This window comes from Xyrauchen texanus, chromosome 36 (genome assembly GCF_025860055.1).
Source record: "Xyrauchen texanus isolate HMW12.3.18 chromosome 36, RBS_HiC_50CHRs, whole genome shotgun sequence".
Taxonomy (NCBI): Eukaryota; Metazoa; Chordata; class Actinopteri; order Cypriniformes; family Catostomidae; genus Xyrauchen; species Xyrauchen texanus.
Genome location: NC_068311.1, coordinates 36,977,219 through 37,004,611, shown reverse-complemented (window position 1 = coordinate 37,004,611; position 27,393 = coordinate 36,977,219). Strand labels below are relative to the sequence as shown.

Here is a 27,393-nt window from a genome sequence, read left to right as displayed (position 1 = left end):
AAAACAGGAAGGCCAGATTAAAGTTTGCCAAACAACATCTAAAAAGGCCTTCACAGTTCTGGAACAACATCCTATGCACAGATGAGACAAAGATCAACTTGTACCAGAGTGATGGGAAGAGAAGAGTATGGAGAAGGAACTGCTCATGATCCAAAGCATACCACCTCATCAGTGAAGCATGGTGGTGGTAGTGTCATGGCGTGGGCATGTATGGTTGAACTGGTTCTCTTGTATTTATTGATGATGTGACTGCTGACAAAAGCAGCAGGATGAATTCTGAAGTGTTTCCGGCAATATTATCTGCTCATATTCAGCATGTTGCTTCAGAACTCATTGGACGGCGCTTCACAGAACAGATGGACAATGACCCGAAGCATACTGCGAAAGCAACCAAAGAGTTTTTTAAGGGAAATAAGTGGAATGTTATGCAATGGCCAAATTAATCACCTGACCTGAATCCGATTGAGCATGCCTTTCACTTGCTGAAGACAAAACTGAAAGGAAAATGCCCCAAAAACAAGCAGGAACTGAAGATAGTTGCAGTAGAGGCCTGGCAGAGCATCACCAGGGATGAAACCCAGTGTCTGGTGATGTCTATGCGTTCCAGACTTCAGGCTGTAATTGACTGCAAAGGATTTGCAACCAAGTATTAAAAAGTGAAAGTTTGATTTATGATTGTTAATCTGTCCCATTACTTTTGATCCCTTAAAAAGTAATTAAAATTAAAGCTGAAAGTCTGCAGTTAAAGCACATCTTGTTCGTTTCATTTCAAATCCATTGTGGTGGTGTATAGAGCCAAAAAGATTAGAATTGTGTCGATGTCCCAATATTTATGGACCTGACTGTACATTCCTATATAAATTCTATAGGAATATATTTGTTAAATGTTATTCCATCGCAATTTATATGCAATAATTTTTTTGTGTGTTTCCATCCAGAATATGCGGATGGAACCCAGCAAATAATTTATTGTTAAAGTCATTCACACCCACACACATACCTACAGTATATAAGGTAAAAAAAAGGCACTTCTTAGAATGAACCAAAGGTCACACAAATACTAAATGCAGGTTCTTTAACTCCTGCGGTCAATTCATAGATAAAAGTAATTTTGTAAAATGAGCCTACTAATTTTTTATGGTTTTCTAAAACATTTTACAGTATGTGGTCCAAGGTAATGTTGTTCAGCTACTGTTGCTGTGTGTGTTTCTATTGAAAGCTGCATATATAATCAAAGCACACGAAGACAAACGTGCAAAATACATACAGTGTGACAGCAATAGAAAATGGCTAATATGTACAAGCACACACACACACACACACACACACACACAACAATAGATGAGTCAGATGGTGGCACATATGTAGTCTTAAATGGTCATTAGTGTCATTGCAATGAAGCATAAAATGGCAGTTAAGAGAGGCGTACAGGCTAAAAAGCAAGAATTATGATCATCTGATCAGTATTGCAGACTCATAATAGTGACTGAGTAGTCAGTGACTTCCAAGTTAATAAATGACAAATATTCATATTTGTATACAGTATGAATACAGTGATAACGGCAAAACTGTAATGCCAGATCATTGAGATTTTTCCAGTGCACACTCAGCAAGTGAGCCTTAAAATATTTCTGCCAATTTGGACCAGTCCAGCATTTACAGCTGGGTGTGTATTTAGCTATGATAACTCCATTAGCATTTTCCACTTTGATGGCCATGTTGAATATGATTAGTGTGTATGGCGTATCATGCCGTATGAATGGCGAGGCTGTGTCGGCAACTCTAGGTGTACATAATCCATTTCAGCACTCATTTTATCACCAGTACAGGGGCACCCTGTGAAACTAGGCCACGTCGCAATGCCTGAGTTGGCCATCTTCCCTCTTCTCTCTTTCTCTTTCTCTCTCCCTCCCTCACACACACACACACACACACACACACACACACACACACACACACACACACGCACACCGATCTAGTCTTCAGATGCTAGCCAATAGAATGTGGTATATTCTCTGGGCTGGGAAGGACTGTGTGTGTGTGTGTGTGTGTGTGTGTGTGTGTGTGTGGTTGGTAGAGTGCAGCAAGCTTCCATGCTGAAGCAATTCCCCCTTTTTCTTGCACAATTGGTCACAGTCTGAGCATGTGCTTCTCTCTGATACTGAAGGCGAAGCAGCGACCCCAAACATGAGGAGAAAGGTGACAATATGAAGCAAAATATGACGCCAAAAATACTCTCTACAGAAGCAAATGTTTACCTCTGTGAAGCATACACATAACATATGTTCTTAAAATGTGCACAATTCTTCATAAATCCCCTCTGTTTTATCTTTAGATCTATCTGTAATTAATAATGAACCATACTAATCCTACTTTTCTAAAATAAATAAATAAAAAAAAAACACCTTCTGTCACACATCGCAGAGACTGAAAATAATAATGATTCAGTCTGCACTATTCAACAGCACTGTTCAGTTTTGCACAATATCAGAATATAATGTAATGTTTTCACTAGTGACCTTGCACACTGCCCTTGAAATTTCAAATCAGAATGCCATTTCTAAGCTAAATTTCCAACCTGGTCTCATAGAACCACGTTACTATACTATATTTTTGCAGAATGATTTTTACGTTACTTGCTGTACTTATCGTAGCAGTTTTCTGGTGAAAGATGTGCTACAACAACAATGACTTTTATTCCTTTTCACACAAATAATGAGTAAAATGGCAGCTTATCAATTCATAAACAATTACTTTTCACCCTGTTTCTCACACAGTACTCTCTCTTCACATCTAAACACTTTTACTATAGCACATGACTTGTAATGCATTTTAATGTTATTGAATTGCATGGTAACTTAACAGATAGAGTGCTGCACTTGCTTGACATGTGAGCAGAAAGTGTCATAGAAGCACCACAAAATTACATGGTTGTTTTACCAATTGTGTTTTTCACGTCACATTTTTTTTTTTTTTTTTTTTTATAAAACTATCAGTTAGGTTTAAGTTTAAGGTTTAGAGAAGTTATGATTTATAGATTTACATCTAGATGCAAACTGATGCTAGATGCTAGCCAATGACAACATAGAGAGAGAGAGAGAGAGAGAGAGTAGATAGATAGATAGATAGATAGATAGATAGATAGATAGATAGATAGATAGATAGATAGATAGATAGATAGATAGATAGATTATAATAATACAAACATAAAGATTGTGCCTTGGTGTTCCCCAAGGCCATGTCCTCGGCTCATTACAGTTTTCACTTAACACTTCACAACCATCATGCATATGTTTGAACTAATGACACTTTAAGGTTGGAGCCTGCATCTACCGTATGACAGCACTAACTGCTAGGCTGTAACTTGAACAAAATGATATGCCATATGTGATACATATTTCAATATATGGCACATTTTAAAGGAATATTTCAACCAAAATATTTTATTGTTATTTGCTAGAAATGTTCCCGTCTACCACAGCCCTCAAATCTCAATTACGTTGCAAAATACATAATTTGCTCAGATATCAGCAAAATTATTGTATAGCATTTCCAATTCTGAAATGCTGGAGCAAAAGCCTGTCATTAAAATGGTTGGCTACCATTACCTCCCAAAACGCTTGACCTGTCATAAACGCTTTTGCTCCCAGACATAAGGCGTCTGCCACTGAACGCTAGCAAACATGAAGTTCATCAGAGAGTTTTGTTTGCATGCCCTTAAGCAAAGGTAATTTATTACATTTAATCAAAGAGCCACAATGGCTTCAACTTTATTTTTTGTTTATAAGTAATAGTTTTATTCTTCTAAACACAGATGGAAAAGCTGTTTTATTCACAAAAATGTTTTTGCGATATTCCGATTTTTGGCCCAAATAAAATTAGCATCTAAGAAGGAAACATAACTATAGTACGAGCTTGACAGCCTTAGTGCCAGTTTACTTTCATTATATGGAAAAGAGTGGCCAGTATGTTCTTTAACATGTCTTCTTTTGTGTTTCATGGAAGATAGAAAGTCATACATGTTTGGAACGACATGACGGTAATGGCAGAATTAGAATTTTTGGCTGAATTATTACTTTAAGTTTCCTTCAATCTACATGAAGGGTGAGGTTTAGACAAAAGGAAAGTGATGTAATGCAAATATGAGTGATACTGCTCTGCTGGTCTGGTCTTTTGCTCATGGAACAGTGGGCATAAATGCTGTGTGCTGGGTTTAATGGAGGGGACGTAAGTCTTTGCCTGCTCAACAAATAAACAGTTCACCAAGGAGCACAGTCCCGTACACACAGCAGTCAACAGGGCAGAAGACTTCCCTCGGGCCAATATGCACACTGAGTCACACAAACAAACACACATGCACACACACACACACACACGCATGCACGCACACACACACACACACACACACACACACACACACACACACAGGTTTGGACTACAAGTTTGAATAAACAATGACATCATTTTCTGAGATTCCTTTAATAGCAATCAAATGACATCACATCACCCAGCATTATTTCATATACACATACACATTTGCATACACACAAACTAACACACTCCACATGACAGGGTCTTACTTTTAACGGTGAGGTACATGCTCTTGCTGATATCGGCTCCCACGTCATTGCTGACCTTGCACAGATAAAATCCAGCATCTTCCTCTAGGACGTGTTTGATGAGCAGAGAGCCCTTTTCCAACAGCTGGATACGAGAGCCAGAGTTCAGGGCAATGGGCTGGAACTGTGGTACACCAGCACCTGAAAAAATAATTTTGGATAAGTAAGAAATGTTGCAGTCAAATACAATAAGTCATTAGACTAAATCAGTCCATGTCTTTCTACATTTTCTTATTAACCTTTGAGTCATAATAAGATATCTTTGGATATCTATGATTGAAATACTACTTTCATGGTTTCATGATTAATATCGATTCGGATTATGCATTGTGTTTACATTTGATGATGTCTTTATTGGATTTAAAAAGCAGAAGTATTATGTATCTGGTGTGACATATCTTGATTAGGATTAAAAGATATTGTGTGATTCAATAATATGAAATACACCATAATACCACATGAGCCAGGCAACTTAATCTGCCAAAGCTACAGTCTGTCTGTTTGCCTGAGCAACAAAATAAAATACTTTTGACTGTCAACATGTAGAGAAAAGGCACATAGTTCCAGCATTTTTATTTGTATTATTATTATTTTTATCTCTTAATGTTGTTTATGGAATTTACCAGTTATGCCTTACAAACTGTGTTGGGAAACATTACATTTAAAAGTAACGTGATACATTATTGTGCTTCTGCTAATGAAATGAACTAATAACGTACATTATTACTTTTTATGGAAAGTAAGGGATTAGGCCTTATTTAAAAAGTATATGGGAATGCTGTTTCTCAAGAGCCATCTTTACACTGCAAAAGGAACAGATGCCACAAGATGTGTGGACGTTGCATTTTGGCTTCGCTATACGCAACGCATAATTTAAATGAAGAAATACCGACTGGACACTGTTCACAAGACTCGACACTGTCATTCAAGGGTTAAACTTCTGCCGCATAAAGTCATGTGACACAACAGCATACCATCGATTTCCTTGAAGCGCTCCTACGGACACAGAGCCAACAAAATCGCCTCTGGTAAGAAATTAAAAAATAAGAGTAAGAATAAAAAGATATATTTTTTCTTAATAATTTTTTCCCCAAATCATTTTGTCATGTGTATTTAAATTTCCAAAAGAAAACTTTTCTACCACTTTGATTTTTTTAAAAACTATACTTTTCAAAGATTTTTATTTGTCAAATTGTTTAGACTATATAAGCCAATAAATTGTTTGGGTTTAAAATGGAACTACAACTATGCCTTTATTTGTGTGCACAAGGTCCAAACATGACTAAACTTAAAACATATTTAAGTTTTGTCATAAGCACACCAGGATAGCCTGAAGACATGCTAAATTTCATTAAAGCAAATCAAAATATTATTTATGTGAACTGTAAATGAAAGATGAAGGATATACTACCGATTTTGTCCACTAGATGGAGCGGCAAGTTAAAAGATTCCATTAAATCCTCTGATTTTGAGTTATTGCTCTTGTAATATAATATCTGTGCAGTAAAATAGTAACACCTATCCAACAAATAAAGAGCCCTATGAAATCTATTTTTCTCAACTTCACTTTTTTTCGTATTTCATTGTCCAGCAATCAAAATCTCATATATGCAATTAATTAATTAATTAAATTAATAGATCAGATATAATTAAAAAGTGTCACGTCATTGACCCATACACTAATAAATTGTTTACATTAACAGTTGTATAATATAAGTATGTTAAAAAATAAAAAAAATAATTATGTTAACATAGTAAATGCATTATTAACTAACAATGAACTATAGTACATTTGTAAATTAATATTAACCAGGATTAATAAATCCTGTAAAGGATTCAAAATGCATTAACTAATGTTAACAAATATAGTATTTCGTATTTTAAACATGCCCTTTTACGAACATATTGGATTGTTAAGATCTCCAAAACATTTTGAGTTTTGTTAATGTAAATGGACACTCATTTTAGTGTACTTTCAAGAATTCAGTAATTTCAATATCCCCAATATCATAGAAGCTTTTCAGCTGAACTTTCTCTGAACTCTCCACAATGTGCACCACATTTAAAAAAAATAAAAATATTTATTTGGATTAAATTTTTTTAGCTTTCATCTACAACAAATACCAAGGGCTTTAAATGCTGATTCCCCTTCAGGAAGGGTCAATGTCTAGTGAGCCACTGGCTCTCGGTCTAATCCAGTAATCCAGTGCATGCCCTCAATGCAAACATACACCTGTGCCTTGTACACCTGTCCTTATAACCCCTATACTACATTACTACCAAACTTGACTCAAATTATGTCCAAGCCAAATGTAGTATAACTACATGGCCTTCCTCTTAAAATTACACAGAAAACCAAACACAAAATTGGGTTTGTGGGTCTTGACAACCTGTCTTTAATGTACTAAAAGTGTAACGTCAGCTTTAGAACAGCTATAATTTGAGGGAATATCACAAACCATGTCACGGGTCATATTTCACCTCTAAAATCCATAGAAAGATATTACATATTATATTTTGAGTAAATAAAATGAAGCCATATTTTAGGATAATTTAGATTATTTGCATTGTGATTTTTTCCCACCCAATTCTCAATACCATACTGCAAAAACAGTTGATATATCATTCATATATATTGTTTACTGTATATGATTCAAACTGTAAAATATGAATACATCATGTTAGTATTTGTTGCCTTTTTTCTAATTTAAATAAAATCATTGTATTAAAGTTCATCTTTACAGTAAAAAATACTATATTTCAGTTAAAGAGAATCACCTTTGAGAATAATGGAATGAACAAAAAACTCTGAATGCATTATGGCAATGAGATTTTTGGAGATGGGAATATGCTTTAAAGGGCCATGAAATGGAGAATCAAATTTTCCTTGATATTTAGACATAAGAGGTAACTGTACTATAAAACATACAGTACATTTTAAAACTTCCTTCCAAGTCTAAAAAGAAAATTTGTAGTTGCCACCCTGCTGGAACGTATCGTTTTTAAATCTGTCTGTTTGTGATGTCACAAAACATTGCTTGTTTGTATTTATACATCCCACAACATGTGTCATATGACCCTTGGCCCCGCCCACTGCCATGCAGTTCAAGTCAAGAGAGCAGGCCTAACGTAACGCCAAAGTGGACCCATCTGGACTATTTGGATTATTTGTAATAATATTTTATATGAACATGAACTACACAGACTCTTTGACAGCTGCCATGTATCTAGCCGTTTTGAAAAGATGCGGTTTAAAGTTAAATCTCTGAAAGGGAGAAGCAATTATCATTCATTCAGCTGCTGCCTCTTGGACAAATCTACTTTTAATTGTTGGTATATGTAAACATTGTACGTCTTTGACGATGGATGATTGATGTCTTTGACCATTTCAGTGTGTTTCCGGTGATGTGCGCCTCAGTGCACCTACTGTATATGTGTGCATCATTTCACCGTTTTTTGGACTATGATATATATGTATGTTTGATTTTCCGGCTCATGTCAGTATCGATTGTTTGTGAAACAGTCATAATATGAAAGAAACTGTTATTGAAGGATGGCGCAGTTAAAAACACTTCAAAACTGTAAGTAAACGTTTCATTAATCAATATTTCAAATGTGACTGTTTGTGTTAACAGCTGTTCTTGAGATGAAAGGTTTAATATATATGGATGGAATTTGTTGGATGTGCATTGTTTAAACTTTGTTTTATAATGTTGAGGATTTTAATCATTTTCTTTAGATTGAGATTGCTGAATTTGAGGGGTGTTCGCTTAGGCCAAAAGCAAGTGTTTCAGACAGAGGGCTATATTTCTAAATTGTGACTGTTCTGGTGCAAAAAAACCTTTATAACATTATCATTCGACCTCAGGGAAGATAATAAAATTATAAAAAATAGCACTTCATGACACCTTTAATAGATATGAAAAGAATCCAATGTAAACAATCCAAAAAAATACATTTATATTAATGGTACAAATAGACTCAATGATCAATATGCAAAATAGAATTTCCTCTTTGATTTTGATTTAAAATTGGACCTGGAAATGTTTTTGTGAGATTAAAACAAAAACAACAAAAAACACTTATGACTAATTTCTTCTCAAGAATATTTCATATTAATTATAGTCTTTGGCCTCGTTGTCCCCAGAAGCTGTTATGATAATGTGCAATAGGAAATTACATAAAATGATACATTTGCATACAATTGTATACCTTTTGAATGGTTCCACACTATAGTGGGGATTGGATTTCCCTTTGCCGAACAATTTAGGATCACTGATTTCCCATAAATGCCATCCTGGTCTCTCGGCTGCACCTCAAAATGTGGTGGAACTGTGCAGAAAAGAACATTAATATTAAAAATTTTATAATATTAAAGTACCAACCAAATAATGGCTTAATAGCACAAAGTTATAGCATAATAGCGCAACATTACAGTGTAATAGTGCAACGTTAATTGTGCCAGGCAATTACTGCTGACTTTTGTGATTAAGCCCAAACTACTGTATAACAAGCCTAATGTACATATAAAGGAGGCATGTTTGCACTGAAAAGAATGCAATAACTTTAATAGCGCAATATATTAGCTTAATAGTGCAGTGTTATAGCGTAATAGTGCAATGTTATTTGTGCCAGGCAATTACCACTGACTTTTTTGAATAAAGCAAAATACATAATAAGCATAATTTACATAGAATGGAGGCATGTTTAAAAATACATTGTGCAGCAATAGCTCCTGGTTAAATTGCGGGAGGATATTAACCAGCCTGATTTTATAATAACTATGTGACGTGGAAAAAATGTTGCAAAATATAGTTATGTGGTTCCTTACACACATTGCTGCAGATTTAAGGTGAAATGTCGGGTTTACTGTTCTCCCAAAAGATGAGTATGATAATGCATGCCTGGCGCTGAGATGTCTAATCAGCGGGAGAGAGATATGGAGCGGCCAGGACACCAGTTCGAGAGAGAGAGAGATGCACGTCTTGTGTATCACAAGACGTGCAAAGCACTTTTATGTTGTTTGAGTTATGTTCTGTCATTAAAGTTTACGTTGCTGTTCAGCCAGTTCCCACCTCCTCCTTGCCCATCCTTACCCGTTACAATGAAGTATTCAAGGTTAATGCTCTATGGAGTTTAAATGAATACCACCTTTAACAGAAACCTAACCAATAGTGTCATAAAAGGCAATGGCGAGATTGTATATTTTTTCTATTTTGAAATTAACAAAACATCTTCCGGGTTCACAGTCAAGCCACCATGCAAGTTAGTCTTGAGTAAGCTTGTATTTGTTGTTGGTTATGTAATGGAAGTGGGGATGTCATAAAATTTAATTTAAGTTTAAATTTAAATTAGAGGCCAATTGGCGTGCCTACCAATTCATTCAGTTGACCTCTGTATAACACACAAACTCACCCACAGGACGAACGGAAGTGCCGCAGATGGCAGTCCAAACTTATATCATCCAGTTATACTAGAGTAAACAATCTTTGTCCTTTGATAATGATTAAGATAAAGTTGTGTTGAGAAATATGTCTGAAGAGACAAAGACTATTGTGCAACGAGCAGCTCTATTTATATCTGGAAAATATATATATATATTGATAATCATGGGGAAAATCTTCAGATTATCAATGCATGATAAAGGCATTGATCCCAAGCCTAAATGAAAGTATTAAAATGTATTGTCTTCCAAATCATGTGTTGTAGTAAATGTGTTTCGATGTAATAAGATAGCATTTTGCGTCGAACAGAGCAGAAAATATGTTTTATGAACTGGTGAGTGAAAGTGAATAAAACTCATCGCTGTTGTAGGTGCCACTAGTAATTATTTCACCAGAAAACTGCAGTAATACAAAGAACAAGGCAAGTAAATGTGATTTTGCAAAAACGTATTTATAGTAACATTGTTATTAATAATGTAGTGAATTCCCTCCTGAGTGTAATAAATTGTAAAGAATTGGGCAAATTTAATGTCAAACCTTTAACAATGAGCTGGATACTGTGCTCAACGGCTGCCGCCTCGTTGCGAGCAATGCAGGTGTAACTGCCGTTATGAATTTCCGACAGGTTTGAAATGCGTAAAGAGCTTGTAAAGTCTATGTTGTCGATGGTGACGCCCAGGCTGGCATTGATTGGCCGTCCGTCTTTGTGCCAGGTGATAGACATGGGCAGATCGCCAGATATGACCACACAGGGGATGAAGACACGCTGACCAATGGAAGCGCTCTGAGAATCCGAGTGTTGAATCAGAGGCGGCACTGAGAGAAAGACACATCACAGACAGAGCGAGAGGAAACACAGGAAAAAAATTACAGATTTGTACAGATTCATAAATGGTGAGCTTTGATGGAGGAGAAGCTTGTCAATGAAATACAACTTTATCTTCAATCAGTTCACAAACAATCACGCAAACCTATAATTTGGCTTAAGAAGACGATGTGTGGACTACTTTTTTGGAGCTTGACAGGTGTGGTCACTACGAACGGTTGTTTTATAGAAAGATCGGTGTCAAGATTACTCAACACTTTTGTTCCAAAATAACGACAAACATAATGACAGATATTTGTGTCCTTATTTATCACACTACATATAATTTAAACCCTAACAAACTAGTTTTTCTGAAATATTTGCTCGTGCTTTTGGGTTTTTAAACTGCCGTACGGGACCTCCAGGGGCCTGGAAGAAGGGTGCTTGGGGGTCCACAGAAAATTCTGAGAAAATAAAGTAAAAATAACAGGTAGACAGAACACATGTACAATTACACTATGTGTGATTTGCAATAATATAGCTCCATTCTGCCTGCACAAAAAGTCATTACGGCTCCAAATCCAGAGGAGAGGAGGAGACATAATATGAACTAATGAGGAAAGAAACAACATAAAGACAGACAAAATAAAGACAATAGACGGGTCCTTTCGTCTAGCAGTAAATTCGGCATAATGCTTTCTCTAGGGACTCTGCAACAGTGGTGCTAGTCAGTCTGTCGCGTTTGAGAATCAATGAGTTAAAATAACATTTAAATAAAGCAGCACTTCAGCGCTTATTTAATTCACAACAAAATGGGGATAATGGACTCCAGGGAATCCTCTTGCACACTTCAGAATTTTAAGCATGAATGGATTAAATTAGCTTCCTCAATCACATCAGATTTCTTTCTATCTTTATGACTCTCAATAAAACACAAGCATGCTTGGTTATGACATAACAACAAGACCACATATTTGCCATTTAGCTAGCTATAAATAATTTAACTTTAACAACATAAATCTGTAATGTCAGAGATTCATCTAATTTGTGCGATAACTGTACGAGGTATTAAATGCTGTATTTGTGTCATGTCTGAATGACTAAAGTGCTGACCCCCAAGTCTCTGTGATATTCTGGTCTCTAGATATTGGATCCCTATTTCAATATACAGTGTCTATTGGATTTTTTGCCTGTTGTATCGTCTCCCAGGCGATGATATCATTCATGTTCGTAACAGAAATGGTGCTGGACGAGTTACACACAATGTTGAATACTTTCGGTTAGACAGATACAATATGGGTTTTGCATGATCAGCATTAAAAATAACACAGTTATGTTGCTTGAAATAGTAATGGCTGACAACCATCTGTATAACCCTACCTTTCACTGTCACATGGACACTCCTGTGAATTTGTTTCTCCGGGTCGACCAGCACATAGCATGTGTACTCTCCTTCATCCAAGTTCTGCACATTGGACAGCTTCAGTGTGCCGTTGTTCTCAAAGGCACGTTGGCGATGGTTGAACGGGAGCAGATTGGAATCCTTATACCACTTAATAGAGTAGTACGGGTAACCAATGATGCGACAGTGAATGTATGTGTCTCTCCCAGCGATGGCAGTGACATTCTTCATTGGTCGGATACTGGCAGGACCTGTTGTGAGAAAGAGACATAAGTATACAAAAACCCCCCTGAAGTCACGTGATAAGCCTATGTAGTGCATGACAATATGTTATGTTTTTTACCTGCTAGCTACACATTCTGAACAAATATACAGTAACTAACAAATAATCCTATTATGGTGTGCCAAAAAAGAAAAAAAGAAGATCAAACAGTCACAACCATGCCAACTCCAAAATACACATATATAAACAAATACAACAACTTTGTAGGTGGTAACGAGATTTCAACAATCTTTAATTAACCTTAACTTAGTAAAACTGTAAGGACAGAGTTCACCAATAATGCATTGTGCCTGCTGATAGCTTCATTTATTACTATACACTGGGTGCTTCTCATTTCTGAAATTGTGCATGCTTCTAAGGCTGATTTACTGTATACTTTATGCGTCGAACATACTGCAAAAAATAATTTTCAAGACAAGTATTTTTGTCTTGTTTTCTCAGCAAATATATTTAAACATTTTTAAAATGTGATTTATTTACTTGACACGCAAACTGCCATTAGATTTTAAGTATCGTTTTGAGAGAAATCTAATAAAATTTAAAACAAGATAAAAATTCTGCCAATGGGGTAAGCAAAATAAGCTTGTTTTCCCTTTGAATTAAGTAAAAATTTTTACCCCATTGTCAGATGTTTTTTCTTGTGTTAAGTCTAAAGTTAGCAAAATTTTGTCAGATTTATCTTAAAACAAGGCTTAATATCTTTTCCCATTTTGCTTGACAAGTAAATAAATCACGTTTTAAGAATGTTTCGATAATTTTATAGGAAAACATGAGAAAAATATATATTTTTTAGGCTTCGTGTAGTGGCCAACGATTGGTTTGCATTTATAGTTCTGCGTTGGTGTGTCTGTGTCGTTTTGTGAGTACACAGCCAAAATGCTATTGTATCAGGACAAAAATGCCTTCATTTCTGAAATAACTACATTTCAGAAATAAACAAAGGCAATGCAATGGTATTCATGGATTCAAAAGTATTTATAAAATTATTGAAGCATTAAAAACTAGTTAATATATGTAGTATTAAGGTATATATTATTTATTATAGATGTTGCCTGCCATGCAGAGAGACAATAAATAAGGCTGTGACAGGGTGGAGGGCGGGGCCGGGTCGTGATTATACACATCCGGTCCCTTATCAGACTAATTAAGCCTCTGAGAGGGATAAAGGCCGACTGCGGAAGGTGGTGCGACAAGATAGAGATCATTTACGGTCTGCTGAACATCATGTGTGTGTTTGTGTCTTTTGTTTAAGTTTATCATTAAACTATTATTTATATTTTCAAGCCGGTTCTCTGATGCACCGTCGCATGGCCCTCTCAGGCGGTCGGCAGCCACTCCTCCCTGGGCGGACCAGAGTCAGACCTACGTCCCCCGTCGGACAGAATGCCCCTCCGCGTTCCCCTCTCGACCCCTCCGCGTTTCTGGGGGATGGCATGGCACTCCTCCGCCCCTGGCAGTGGCTCCATTGCTCCAGGAGGTTGTGGAGTCCAGTCCCCACTTGCCTCGCGGACGGCAGCTACTCCGTCCCCCGGCGGACGGCAGCGGCGCTCCCCTTGGTGGAAGGCAGTGTCGAGGAATCCGCGACGGGCATCCTTCCTCCCTCCCGGATTTCGGCACCAGTGTAAAGGGATATAAACGGGCAAGGAGGAGGCGAGAACCGGCTTGACAATATAAATAATAGTTTAATGAGAAACTTAAACAAAAGACACAAACACACACATGACGGTCAGCTGACCGTAAACGATCTCTCTCTCATTGCACCACCTACTGCAATCGGCCTGTATCCCTCTCAGAGGCTTAATTAGCCTGATCAGGGACCGGGTGTGTATAATCACGACCCGGCCCCAGCCTCCACCCTGTCACAAAGGCCTAGACTGTATGCTTACTTTTGAGTTGCTTATATAATAATAAAAAAATATGTGATATACTTTGATACTCCACGCTGAAAAAGTAATCAATCAGAAACTGCTTGCTTGACCAACACACATTGGATGTCGTTTTAAAGCTTTACTATGCATTTAGGCAAAATAACCAACTCTTAACAGGTGCTTTTTAATCTGCTGACAACTTACATGTTTTCCGTTTTCATAACTTATGAAATATGATTATTTACAATACACCATACAGTCAAACATACGTTCAAAACAACATATAGATGGGAAAGTTCTGGATTAGAAAACGACAAGTATCGTTTCACTCACATAACTGAGATATATATATACTGTAAACTCAGCAAAAAAAGACACTGTTTTTCAAGATAATTTAGAAAAATCCAAATAACTTTACAGATCTTTATTGTAAAGGGTTTAAACAATATTTTCCATGCTTGTTTGATGAACCATAAACAGTTAATGAACATGCACCTGTGGAACGGTCATTAAGACACTAATATCTTACAGATGGTAGGCAATTAAAATCAAAGTTATGAAAACTAAAACACTAAAGAGATCTTTCTACTGACTCAATAAAACAATAAAAGAAAGATGCCCAGGGTCCCTGCTCATCTCCATGAACGTGCTGCATGGAGGGATGAGGACTGCAGATGTGGCCAGGGCAATAAATTGCAATGTCCATACTGTGAGACGCCCAAGACAGCGCTACAGGGAGACAGGAAGGACAGCTGATTGTCCTCGCAGTGGCAGACCACGTGTAACAACACCTGCACAGGATCGGTACTTCTAAATATCACACCTGTGGGCAGGGTTGGGGAGTAACGAAATACATGAAACGGGTTTACGTATTTAAAATACAAAATATAAATAACTGTATTCAACTACAGTTACAACTTGAATCATTGGTATTTATAATAAAGTTACTTTGCATTTAATCGTCAATTGTTTCATTAAATATTTAGTCTTTTCAGATGGAAAACATTTATACATATAAATTATGCGATCCAAAGTGCATTTGAACAACGGTGAAACACTTTCTTATGATGTGATATATTCATATGAGCAGACAGAGAAGTACGTTTGAAGTAAGTTTGGAGCAGAAGAAATAGAAAATAAACCTTGTGTAAATTGTCAGCTTTATGCTAAGATAAAATGCTATTTCTAGCCATTTTACATGCACATGTTACCAGGCATGATCGTGTTTTTTTTAATCAAGAAAATTCACGTTGGATCATAATTTATTTTTTCTAGTAATACCTTTGATATTCTTGATATCGTATTCTTGATAATAATTTTTGTATTGTTTTCCTGTAAAAATATGTAAAAAACCAATTTGATTAATCTTGTTATAGAAACAACTCTGCATAAGATATTTCATTTTTCAGAGAATGTATTTTTAACACGTGTATTTTGTCTTATTGTACTGAAAGTTTTTATAGACAAAACAAGTGAAGACATCTACCACTGCTGAAGAAGTAATCCAAAGTATTTAGAATAATTTAATGACCTGGAGTAATCTAACAGAACATGTTACAAATTACATTTTACAGCATGTATTCTGTAATCTGTAATGGAATACATTTCAAATGTAACCCTCCCAACCCTGCCAGTGGGACATGTACAGGATGGCACAATCCCTCCATCAGTGCTCATACTGTCCGCAATAGGCTGAGAGAGTCTGGACTAAGGGCTTGTAGGCAGGTTGTTGTAAGGCAGATATATCATCAGCAACAACATCGCCTATTGAAACAAACCCACCTTCGCTGGAGCAGACACAACAAAAAGTGCTCTTCACTGACGAGTCATGGTTTTGTCTCACCAGGGGTGATGGTCAAACTCACGTTTATCGATTAAAGGAATGGAGGAATGGAGGGTGAGGGCTAACAGGTGGCAAATACACCATGAGGGCTGTGAAGCCATACATGGGAAATTGTGCGGTGGTAGGTCCAGCCTAATGAGGGGTGACTCTACAAGCACGGCGACCAGGGCAGCGGGGCTGCCCAAGGGAAACGCGGGTACGCAGACAGGGGGACTGTACCGTGGAAAATACATCACAGGGAGTTTGCCTGAAAAGGGAACTAAGCCCGTTGGGTCCAACCCCAGTACAGAGCACCTTTGACTCGTAGTGGGTCTGAACGCGAATTGCTCCACTGAATTCGCAGGCCAAAAGGCTAGGGAGGAGAACATCCAGGGAGTGACGCTTAGTGGCTAACCTGTGAGAGAAGGCGCACTGGAGCAACTTGGTGAAGGGCGCTGTGTGCAAGCAGAACACCCGGTCGGTTGTGCCGCCTTACCGAGTTCTACCGGCTCGGACCTGACAAAACACGGGACGAGACTCAACACTGAGATTGTAAATCTGGCAAAGGTATTGGGTGTTGCCCAGCCCGCTGCTCTGCAGATGTCTGCTAAGGAGGTGCCATGGGCCAATGCCAGTGCCCACGAGGATGCCACACTTCTTGTAGAGTGTGCTCGAACCCGCAAGGGGGCGGGCATGGCCTGGGTGTGATAAGCTAAAGAAATAGCATCAACGACCCAGTGAGCTAACCTCTGTTTCCACCGTCCGCCAAAGCAGACAAAGAGCTGCTCAGAACATCTAAAGCTCTGCGTGCGGTCCAAATAGATATGTAAAGCATGTACCGGACACAGCAACGAAAGGGCTGGGTCTGCCTCCTCCCGGGACAGCGCTTGCAGGTTCACTGGTCCTTGAAGGGGGTTGTAGGAACCTTGGGCACGTAGCCCGGTCGTGGGCTCAGGATAACTTGAGAATGCCGGATCGAACTCCAGGCAGGTGTCGCTGACAGAGAACAGAGCAGGTCCCCAACCCTCTTGATGGAGGCTAACGCGATCAGGAGGGCCGTCTTCAGGGAAAGAGAATCAAGCGGCTCGAAGGGGGGTCTCTGAAGGCCCGAGAGGACCACTGAGAGATCCCAGGAGGGGAATAGGCTAGGCCGGGGAGGTTTCAGTCCCCGGGCCTCCCCTCCAGCCTCTCCTGCAGGAATGAAAGCACTGACCGAACTGCGCACCTCTGCGGGTCTTCGGCTCGGAAAGAACGCCAATTCGCGAACAAGCGGCACTTTAGGGCATAAAGTTGCCTGGTGGAGGGAGCTCTGGCTTGGTTGATCATGACTACGACTGCAGGTGGTAGATCGACAAGATCTTCAGCATCCCGTCCAGAGGCCAGACATGGAGGTTCCAGAGGTCTGGGCGCGGGTGCCAGAGGGTGCCCCGTCCCTGAGAAAGAAGGTCCTTCCTCAGGGGAATTTTCCAGGGAGGTGCTGCCACGAGGAGCGTAATATCCGAGAACCAGGCCCGGGTGGGTCAGTAAGGGGCCACCAGGATGACCTGTTCCTCGTCCTCCCTGATCTTGCACAGCACCGGTGCAAGAAGGCTCACTGGGGGAAATGCGTACTTGCGCAGCCCCTGGCGCAAGCTGTGTGCCAGCGCGCCTATGCCGAGAGGAGCTCCTGTCTGTGAGTACCAGAGTGGGCAGTGGGAGTTGTCTTGGGAGGCAAAGAGATCTATCTGTGCCTTGCCGAATTGGTCTCATATCAGCTGGACCACCTGGGGGTGGAGCCTCCACTCTCTGCTAGGCGAAACCTGCCACAACAGCACATCCGCTGTAGTGATGCGGTTGCCAAGGTTGTAATTGGCGTGCAGCTACCTGAGTCATGGCTGACTCCAAAGGAGGAGAGGGCGGGTGAGTTGTGACATATGATGAGAGCGCACGTCGCCTTGGCGATTTGTGTACGCTACTGTCACGGTGCTGTCTGAACAGATCAAGATGTGCTTGCCCCAGATTAGTGGGAGAAACCTCCGTAGTTCAAGAGATTCAGTCAACAACTCTAGGCAGTTGATGTGCCAACACTGCCGGGGTCCTGTCCAGGGCCTAGCGGCAGCGTGCCCATTGCACACGGCTCCCCAACCCTGTCGAGAGGCGTCTGTGGTCACCACGACACATCTGGACACCTGTTGCAATGGGACTCCGGTCTGCAGAAAGCAGAGGTCTGTCCAAAGGTTGAAAGGGTTGAAAGGAGTGGTGGTGGCGTAGTGGCTAAAGCACAGGGCTGTTAATCAGAAGGTTGAGAAAGCAGAGGTCTGTGGATAAAAGCGTCTGCCAAATGCGTAAATGTAAATGAAAGTCTGATGGCAAGAAGGGCTGATTGTCACATGGTATGTGCCGCGGCGCCATGTCCATCTCGGACTCAAGTCTGTAGCCGGTGCTGAAGCGGTCTCATATGCATCAACCCAAGTGGCGCAGCCATGGCTGAGGATGACATATGCCCCAGGAGCCTCTGGAATTGTTTTAGAGGAATCGCTGTGCCGGGCTCGAAGAGAGCGAGGCACCTGAGCACTGACTGAGCACGCTCGTTGGTGAGAAAAGAGATGCTCTGAACCGTGACTAGCTTGCTCTTTTCCCAGTTGACCTGAAGCCCTATACAGCTGAGGTGCCTGAGCACCTGGTCCCTGTGAGCGCACAGTAAATCTCAAGAGTGAGCCAGGATGAACCAGTCGTCGAGGTAGTTGAGTATGCAGATGCCCACTTCCTTTTGCGGGGCAAGAGCTGCCTCTGCGTTCTTCGTGAAGACGCGAGATGACAGGGACAGGCCGAAGGTGAGGACCTTGTACTGATACGCCTGGCAGTTGAACGCAAACCATAAGAGGGGTCATGTCGAGGCAGAATGGAGACGTGGAAGTATGCGTCCTTCAAGTCTATTGCCGTAAACCAATCTTGCTGCCGAACACAGGTAAGTATCTGTTTCTGCATGAGCATTTTGAACGGGAGTCTGTGTAAGGACCGGTTGAGAACTCGCAGGTCCAAGATTGGTCGCAACCCGCAACTTTTTTGGGGTATGATGAAGGGTTGTAGAAACCCTTCTCCATCTCGGCTGGAGGGACGGGCTCTATCGCATCCTTGAGGAGCAGGGTCATGATCTCTGCTCGTAAGGCACTGGGTTTCTCGCCATGCACGGAAGTGGAGCGAACACCGCTGAAACGAGGCGGGAGCCGGGCGAACTGAATCGAGTAGCCGAGTTGGATTGTCCTGGCCAGCCAGCGCGACTGTTTGGGAAGTGAAAGCCACGCATCCAAACTCCACGCGAGGGGCACTAATGGGGCGATCGCTTTTGATGTACCGGGCGGGGCTTCGCGGCGGGGGGGAGCAGGTAATAGCACGTCGGGAGGCAGAAGAGCATCCCAAGGCTTGGGTGCTGAGAAAAGACTCAAAGCACTTACCTTGCTTCACGCACCCGGCAGAGGGTGGGTTAAAGACTAAAGAAGAGGTCCTAGAGAGGCGTCTTCGGAACTCGTCAGTGCTGGCCTGCCGGGGCTGAGCAGTCGCAGGGCCTGAGGCGAGGGAACTGTAAAGTTTTGGGGCCGGGGTGCCATGAGAATGGCGCGCACCAGCTGGATGACCCAGGGAGTGAGGAAATCGCTCTTTTATTGAGAATGTGGGTACCACAGCCTGAAGGCGGTGCGGCAAATGAAAGTGATGCAGCGGCTATGTCATCATCCATGTCCAGGGGCTCAAGGGAGAAGAAGGAGCGACGCGGGGGGCGGCTGAAGTGGCATTCACCTTGAGAAAGGAGAGCCGCGACCACAACTCTGCCATGGTCATGTTCTCGCAATGAGAACATTTACATTTATGCATTTGGCAGATGCTTTTATCCAAAGCGACTTACAGAGCCCTTATTACAGGGACAATCCCCCCGGAGCAACCTGGAGTTAAGTGCCTTTCTCAAGGGCCCAACAGTGGCATCTTGGTGGTGCTGGGGCTTGAACCCCCGACCTTCTGGTCAGTAACCCTGAGCCTCAACCACTGAGCCACCACTGCCCCATACATAAGCCATCCACGAATGCCGCCTCAGTGTGATCACTGCCCAAGCAAACGAGGCAGTGTCTGTGGCCGTCGGTCTGGGAGAGAAATCGACCGCATCCAGGAACAACACAGGTGCGGAAAGGCATCTTGAAAAAGACGCGTCCTGAAAAGGACATTCAACGCCACTGTGTATTGCTCTTTTGTGAGTGGAAAACTCAAACTCTTTTAGAGAAATCAAAACTCTTTTAGGAGGAGTGAAAAAGGCTGTCGAAGCACCCAGGGGCGTAGACTGCACAGCGTGCAGAGAGAGAGAACGCCATCTGGAAACGTGCCGTAGATCCAACAGCAATGCTTCTCGCTGACAGAGGTGAGTGAAAAAGTGGTAAACTTCAGCTTGCTGTTGCACAACCGAAAAATTCTGACTGGCACTCGCTGCCCCGCTTCCCTTTATACCCATATGTCCGGGGCGAGGCATGCAGTTTCTGTCTGCCAACATGATATTGGCCTTTTCTCAGGTTCAGAGGTACGTTTGGCGTCCCAGGAAGATCCCTTGTGTCACTTCATTCGACACAACGTCGAGTGAGTGACACAAGGGGAACAAGCATTTAAATTAGGGCTGTTGATTTAACGTGTTAATTTAGTGCAATTAATTATATAAAAAATACCAAAAATAAAACTGACAAAATTAATCATGCCCCCAGACTGTAATAAGGAATTTTGGTAACACTTTACAATAAGGTTCTATTCGTTAACATTAGTTGTTACACAGTGCTCTGGAATACTTGACAATGGCACTATCTAGCAGTTAGATATCTCTCAATAACAACTGCACATCCAGGATTAAGATGTTTATCCGTGCATTAATTTCATTAATTAATCAACATATCATCTTAAAAATGAATACATTTTATTAATGAATCAACATATCGGCTTAAAAAAAAATAATCGTTCGAAAGCCCTAAAAAAAAAAAAATAGATACAAGTGGGTACGGAAAATATTCAGACCCCCTTAAAGTTTTCACTCTTTGTTATATTGCAGCCATTTAAGTTCATTTTTTTTCCTCATTATTGTACACACAGCACCCCATATTGCTTAGAATTAAGGCCAAAAAGTTCTATCTTGGTCTCATCAGACCAGAGAATCTTATTTATCACCATCTTGGAGTCCTTCAGGTGTTTTTTAGCAAACTCCATGCGGGCTTTCATGTGTCTTGCACTGAGGAGAGGCTTCCGTCGGGCCACTCTGCCATAAAGCCCCAACTGGTGGATGGCTGCAGTGATGGTTGACTTACTACAACTTTCTCCCATCTCCCGACTGCATCTCTGGAGCTCAGCCACAGTGATCTTTGGGTTCTTCTTTACCTCTCTCACCAAGGCTCTTCTCCCCGATAGCTCAGTTTGGCCGGACGGCCAGCTCTAGGAAGGGTTCTGGTCAGTCCCAAACGTCTTCCATTTAAGGATTATGGAGGCCACTGTGCTCTTATGAACCTTAAGGGCAGCAGAAATTTTTTGTAACCTTGGCCAGATCTGTGCCTTGCCACAATTCTGTCTCTGAGCTCTTCAGGCAGTTCCTTTGACCTCATGATTCTCATTTGCTCTGACATGCACTGTGAGCTGTAAGGTCTTATATAGACAGGTGTGTGGCTTTCCTAATCAAGTCCAATCAGTATAATCAAACACAGCTGGACTCAATTGAAGGTGTAGAACCATCTCAAGGATGATCAGAAGAAATGGACAGCACCTGAGTTAAATATATGAGTGTCACAGCAAAGGGTCTGAATACTTAGGACCATGTGATGGTTCAGGTTTTCTTTTTTAATAAATGTGCAAAAATGTCAATAATTCTGTGTTTTTCTGTCAATATGGGGTGCTGTGTGTACAATAATGAGGAAAAAAAATGAACTTAAATCATTTTAGCAAATGGCTGCAATATAACAAAGAGTGAAAAATTTAAGGGGGTCTGAATACTTTCCGTACCCACTGTATATATTATTTGTTCTGCAGGCTGTAAATGCGCAACAATAAGCCTCATTTTGCATAGTTTGTGCTAAAAAGACTGCACTGCTTTGACAACATTGCTAAATCAAGTCTTCTAACTAAAATCTTCAAATAGATACAGAAAATAAAAGCAGAAAATTGTGGAACACAGAAATGGTTGTATGTGGTAATCGTGTGGTGTGGGTGTGTTTTGAGGAGCTGATCTGACAAGCACCTCTTACGTTTATTCGAGCCTGGTACGAGACCGATCCTGCAGAGTTGTTGCAGGTGCAGCGGTAGACGCCGCCATCGCTGACTTGTGTATGTGACACATTCAGGTAGCTGAGCACGTGGCCTTCTGTAGTGATGATGCGATCCATGCGATGGTTGCTGTCTTTGATGACAGGGTCATCGTCCAGGGTCCAGGTAACTGTGGGGAGAGGGGTTCCTTTCACGTAACACACTAGAGAGATGGGCTCATTCGGGCTCACCACCTTCTCACTGAAAGCAGAGAGGATCTTTGGCGTCCCATCTAAACAAATGGAAGACATTGATAAAACACGTTAAGCGACAAATTCTTTATTAGCTCTTACCTTCTACTTCAAAATTAGCCTTTTTCTACTTATCTGTGAGCTTGTTTAACCTTAGGTGTCCAGAACAAAATATACGGTCCAGTAGAACAAGCATGATAACAAAATCATCAGCAGACTTGGCACCATATGTTCCCATTTACCGATGGTGAAATATTATATACATCATCGCCAAGATGAGAATCTGAGCTTTCCACCGACACCTAAATTAAGCTTCTAGTCTACTCAGAGGCTGAGAAATTCTACAAAACATTGGGGAAGGTGTGGGATCACAAAATAGACTGAATGTCTATGGATGAGCACATGGTGAGTGCTTAGCTGCATTAGAGTGCCACCTGAATTTAATTTCTGTATATTGTGAGAGAAGTTGATAGAGGAAATTTTATTTTTCTTAGTACTTGCTGCCATCTAATTGAATTAACTAACAATGTTTGCAGGGACAGAAGAAAACAGAGCCTGAATCATAGGCTTTCAAATACAGGATAGAAAATTATAATACATGCTTGTTTATCATAAGATTGTAATTTATGAATTACTGGAACCCTAACCCTATTCTTCTTCAAATGAGACCAATATTCTACAAATAAACCACTGTATTTGTGTAAACTTATAAATCTAGATGTGAAAAATGCAGGCAGCAGAAAAAATATGTATCAGACCTGAACAGGTTAATGTAAATAAACAACAATAGGCCATTCGTAGCTGACTTCCTGAAGAGTGAAAAAACTGTGATTAGGTATGTCATGTCAACTTGTGACTCCGCCAATTGCGTGAGCTTAGGACGGGGACTACCTGTTTAGGAACAATCATTATTTTTGCAGCACTGTTTGTTGATGCATGTTGTGCAGAAATTACAAAAACTTATTACACTGCTTCCCAAAATCCAGTGTACTTTCATGACTTGAATGATATTGTGTTTACAGATGTCATGACATCATGTTAATCTTTGGTTTTATTTATTGTGACCAGGTTTAAGGGCTTTTATACCTGAGGGCTACAAATGGTGCAGAATTTTCTGTATGCATGCCCATGAAGTCAGAAGTACTTTAAAAATGGATTTAATAGCCAGCTGAACAAAACTAGATACCAAACAAACAGAAAAATTATTTTCACAGAGCTGCCTCTTCTTCAAGCAAATTAACAACAATGAACAAATGCTAAAAATAAAAAAATATTTCTTTTAGCATGGCACTTAGCAAAAACAGCTGTGTTTTCAGGCTTAGAGCCTGTACAATCTTAGCCTCTGATCATCCTGGCTTTTTAACATCATTATAGATTATCAATATCCTCCTTATACAGTTCTGTGGCAATACGAGACAGTTGCCCCAGCAACCAGGCTCAAGCAACAAATTGTTTCAGCCGAGGGGTTGAGTACAATGATACACAAGAGTCCTGTGCAGTGTTAGACTATATTAAAACATATGCAGTTACACATATTTTCATCACACTCAGAATTTCACCATTTATGATAAATTAAATAAAAACTGATAACTTTTTTCACAATTAGTGTTGATATTTTACAACAGTGACAGCATAAGGCGGAAGAGAGAAACTTACAGTAAAATAATGAATGAAAGAATTCATAAGACTGCATTTGGCAGCTGTAGTTATGGAAGTTCCACCTTTCAGTTAAAGCTGAAGTATGTAACTATAAGTATGCTATTTATAGAAAAAAATTTACCAAACATTTTAAACACTGTGTCTCTGTGGCACTATGAAAATTCACGTGTTGGTTTTGAGTGACCCGCTTAGACCCGCCCCAACAACGTAACTACTGGGCAGCATTTCCCAAAAGCATCACAAGCCTAAGTTTATCGTAGGGACCATTGGTGCCAATGGTTTCTACGATCTACTTAGGCTTACGATGCTTTTGGGAAACGCAGCCCTGGTCACATAGAATTACATTATTACAGTATACCTACATTTTTGCTAAAGAATTTTTATGTGAATCGGTGTACGTTTCACCGCATTAGACTCTTAATTACTTTTATTCCCTTTTACACAAACCACAAATACCATTTTTTTTTTGCCCTGTCCCTCACACAATGCTATTTTATTACTGTACTTCAAAACACTTTTACTATAGTGCATGACTAGTAAGGTGACACATTTTCACATATGCATTACTTTATCAGCAAATTTTACAAGCTCGTATTGTAATCAAATTGCGCGTTCTCAACTTTTGATGCAAAGGATCGGGGTACAAGTCCTGAAGGGTCGACACGTTAGCCAAAAGTGTCATGCCTGTATCACACCACATGCCGAAGCAGGCCATAAGTAGTGTGTATTTTTTATGGGGCCACATTAACAGGTTAGAGTATTCACATTGAAAGCAGAGGCAGACTGTTTCAGGAGCGTCCAGTGCTGAATTAAAGTGACAGCGCACTGTTGAATGTTATGAACATGAACTGACATGAAAAAGTAGAACAGAATAAGCATATCATTTTAGTCTAGTGTTTTTATATGAATTAGAGCACTTGGGGGGATAAAACAACAACAACAAAAAAACAAATAAACACAATTTTTGGATGTAGAATGACACTAAACAAAATTTTATTATTTAAATTATATAGCTTAAGCAATGTATGATTTTCTCATATTAAACTACAGTATACTATAAGTTATAGGTTAAACAAACAAAATAAAACTGCCTATGACATACTATTATGTAGAGAGCATGTCTACAGGTTTAACAAAATATACTTCACGTGGTAACATCTAAATTAACTGGTTTTATTGAAATGAAAGTTTAAGATTCTGAATGCAACTGAATTTAACCAATTTGAAATACCAAGGTTTTACTAAGGCATAACTTTCAGTATACAATTAGATTTGCCCTGTAAGGTAAAATCATATTTTAACTTTGATGTATAACCTGATATGTCTTCTAAGCATTAATCACATTTTCACTTCAAAGTAAGTTCATTTCTTTCATCAGGTCATGCGCCCATTGAACACTTGTCTTCTGTAGGCTGCAACAGGAAGGCTGAAAACAAGCTCTCCCCATTCATTTGTATGGTATCTGCAAACAGGACTAAAGGTGCCTACACACAAGAGTTAAAGCTGCGTCAGAGAACGCTGCGAATGCATTGATTTAAAAAGGGTTGGTGTAAAGGATGGACATGTCACAATATGTGAATGAGCCCACATGCAGACAGTCATATAATCAAAATCCTTTATAAGGGAGAAAATAAAACACAAAAACTGTGCATCTAACACAAAAGGCCCAGTCTTAGCCAAACACAGCAGATAAATAAGAGGGAAACAATGAGAAAAGAAAACAAACTAATACCAACTGATACAAACCAGACCAAACAGCAAAGGAAAGAGCAGACAATAACAGGGGAAATAAAATAGAGAAGCAAATAAGGAGGATAACAAGGGAAGGCAGGTGTAACTGATAAACTGATAACAAGACAAACGAGGGAGGTGGGGTTTAACACAAGACTGAATTGACATGAGTGCACATGGTAATGAAAAACCAACAAAGCCAAGGGAGACACATATGATTGTTAGGATCCAGCCACAAAAACTATAAACAACGTCAAAAGAAGTGGCAGGGTCCTGACAGGACAGGAAAAAAATGCAAGGGTTTCTGATAGTGAAGCTTCGTCATGCGACCAAATTTTTGGAGTTTTGCTTCAACGCACTCTGATGTAGGCATCTGTTGACTAATGAGAATCTCGGAAAGGCGGGACTAGCTGCGCTGTGAAATAGAAAAACATGGCGGACAAGCTCAAGCATATGGTGTATTCATTCCCTGTCCTCTATTATCTTTCTCTGTCAGGCTAAAAATTAATTGTGGAGAGAGAGACTGGAGAAGAATTTTAATGTTTACTAGTACATTGTCAAAAAGATATATTTTAAATAGCCATCTCTATCCGTGATTGCCTCTACCCTATGTTGTGCATGCCTTCCAAACAGACCTTTTGCAGTCCCATGCATCCAATGCTCCATCTGAGCTTTCCGTAGTGTGTAAGCGCCCTTACTGTTGTGTAGTGATGGGCCCTTTCGAAACATCCTCTCACCATTCCTGTACCAGGTGAAGTCATACTCATCAGAGCCTGTCACGCTGCAGAACAGTGTCACTTGGCTACCCATGCTGCCAAGCTTCAAAACCTTTACAAATTATTTATTTCAAACAAATGCTTCAGAGCACGTTATCAATTTCAGCAAATAAGGCTTTGTTACATCATACTGTTTCAAAACAGTTTCTAAATGTTTCACGGTAAAGCTAGGGGGTGTTCACCCCACAGTGAAACCCTGAATTAGTGTTAAATACAGGCTGTAACTGATCGCGATTCAGTGCTAAAATAAATTTGATCTGTTAAATCTGACTAGTTTCTGATTTGAATTTTAGTCATTGTAATTTCTCTGTCGATCACCTTGAGTTGTGTTCCCGAAGGAAAAAAAATCAATAATATTTTGTGTTTCTGAAAACAAATTTTGAGAGAGACATAGATATTTTGTGATAAAGAGATTTATTTGTTTTTACAAAAGGTGAAACTTGAATTTCGACTATTGATAATGCGCCATGATTGTCATTTCTAAAATCGCTGCTTAGAG

The 27,393-nt window shown here is 39.9% G+C and overlaps 1 protein-coding gene across 1 annotated transcript in view; it reads right to left on the bottom strand.

Moving 5' to 3' along the window:
• The window catches only part of LOC127629870 (cell adhesion molecule DSCAM-like), a 243,521-nt gene that overhangs the window by 72,461 nt on the left and 143,667 nt on the right, over positions 1–27,393 (bottom strand). Inside the window, exons 7-11 of the mRNA XM_052107151.1 lie at positions 22,473–22,769; positions 12,249–12,521; positions 10,601–10,879; positions 8,832–8,951; positions 4,581–4,760 (exon numbers count right to left, since the gene is read on the bottom strand). Of these exons, the coding sequence (XP_051963111.1) occupies positions 4,581–4,760; positions 8,832–8,951; positions 10,601–10,879; positions 12,249–12,521; positions 22,473–22,769 (1,149 nt within the window). The remainder of the gene's footprint in view (positions 1–4,580; positions 4,761–8,831; positions 8,952–10,600; positions 10,880–12,248; positions 12,522–22,472; positions 22,770–27,393) is intronic.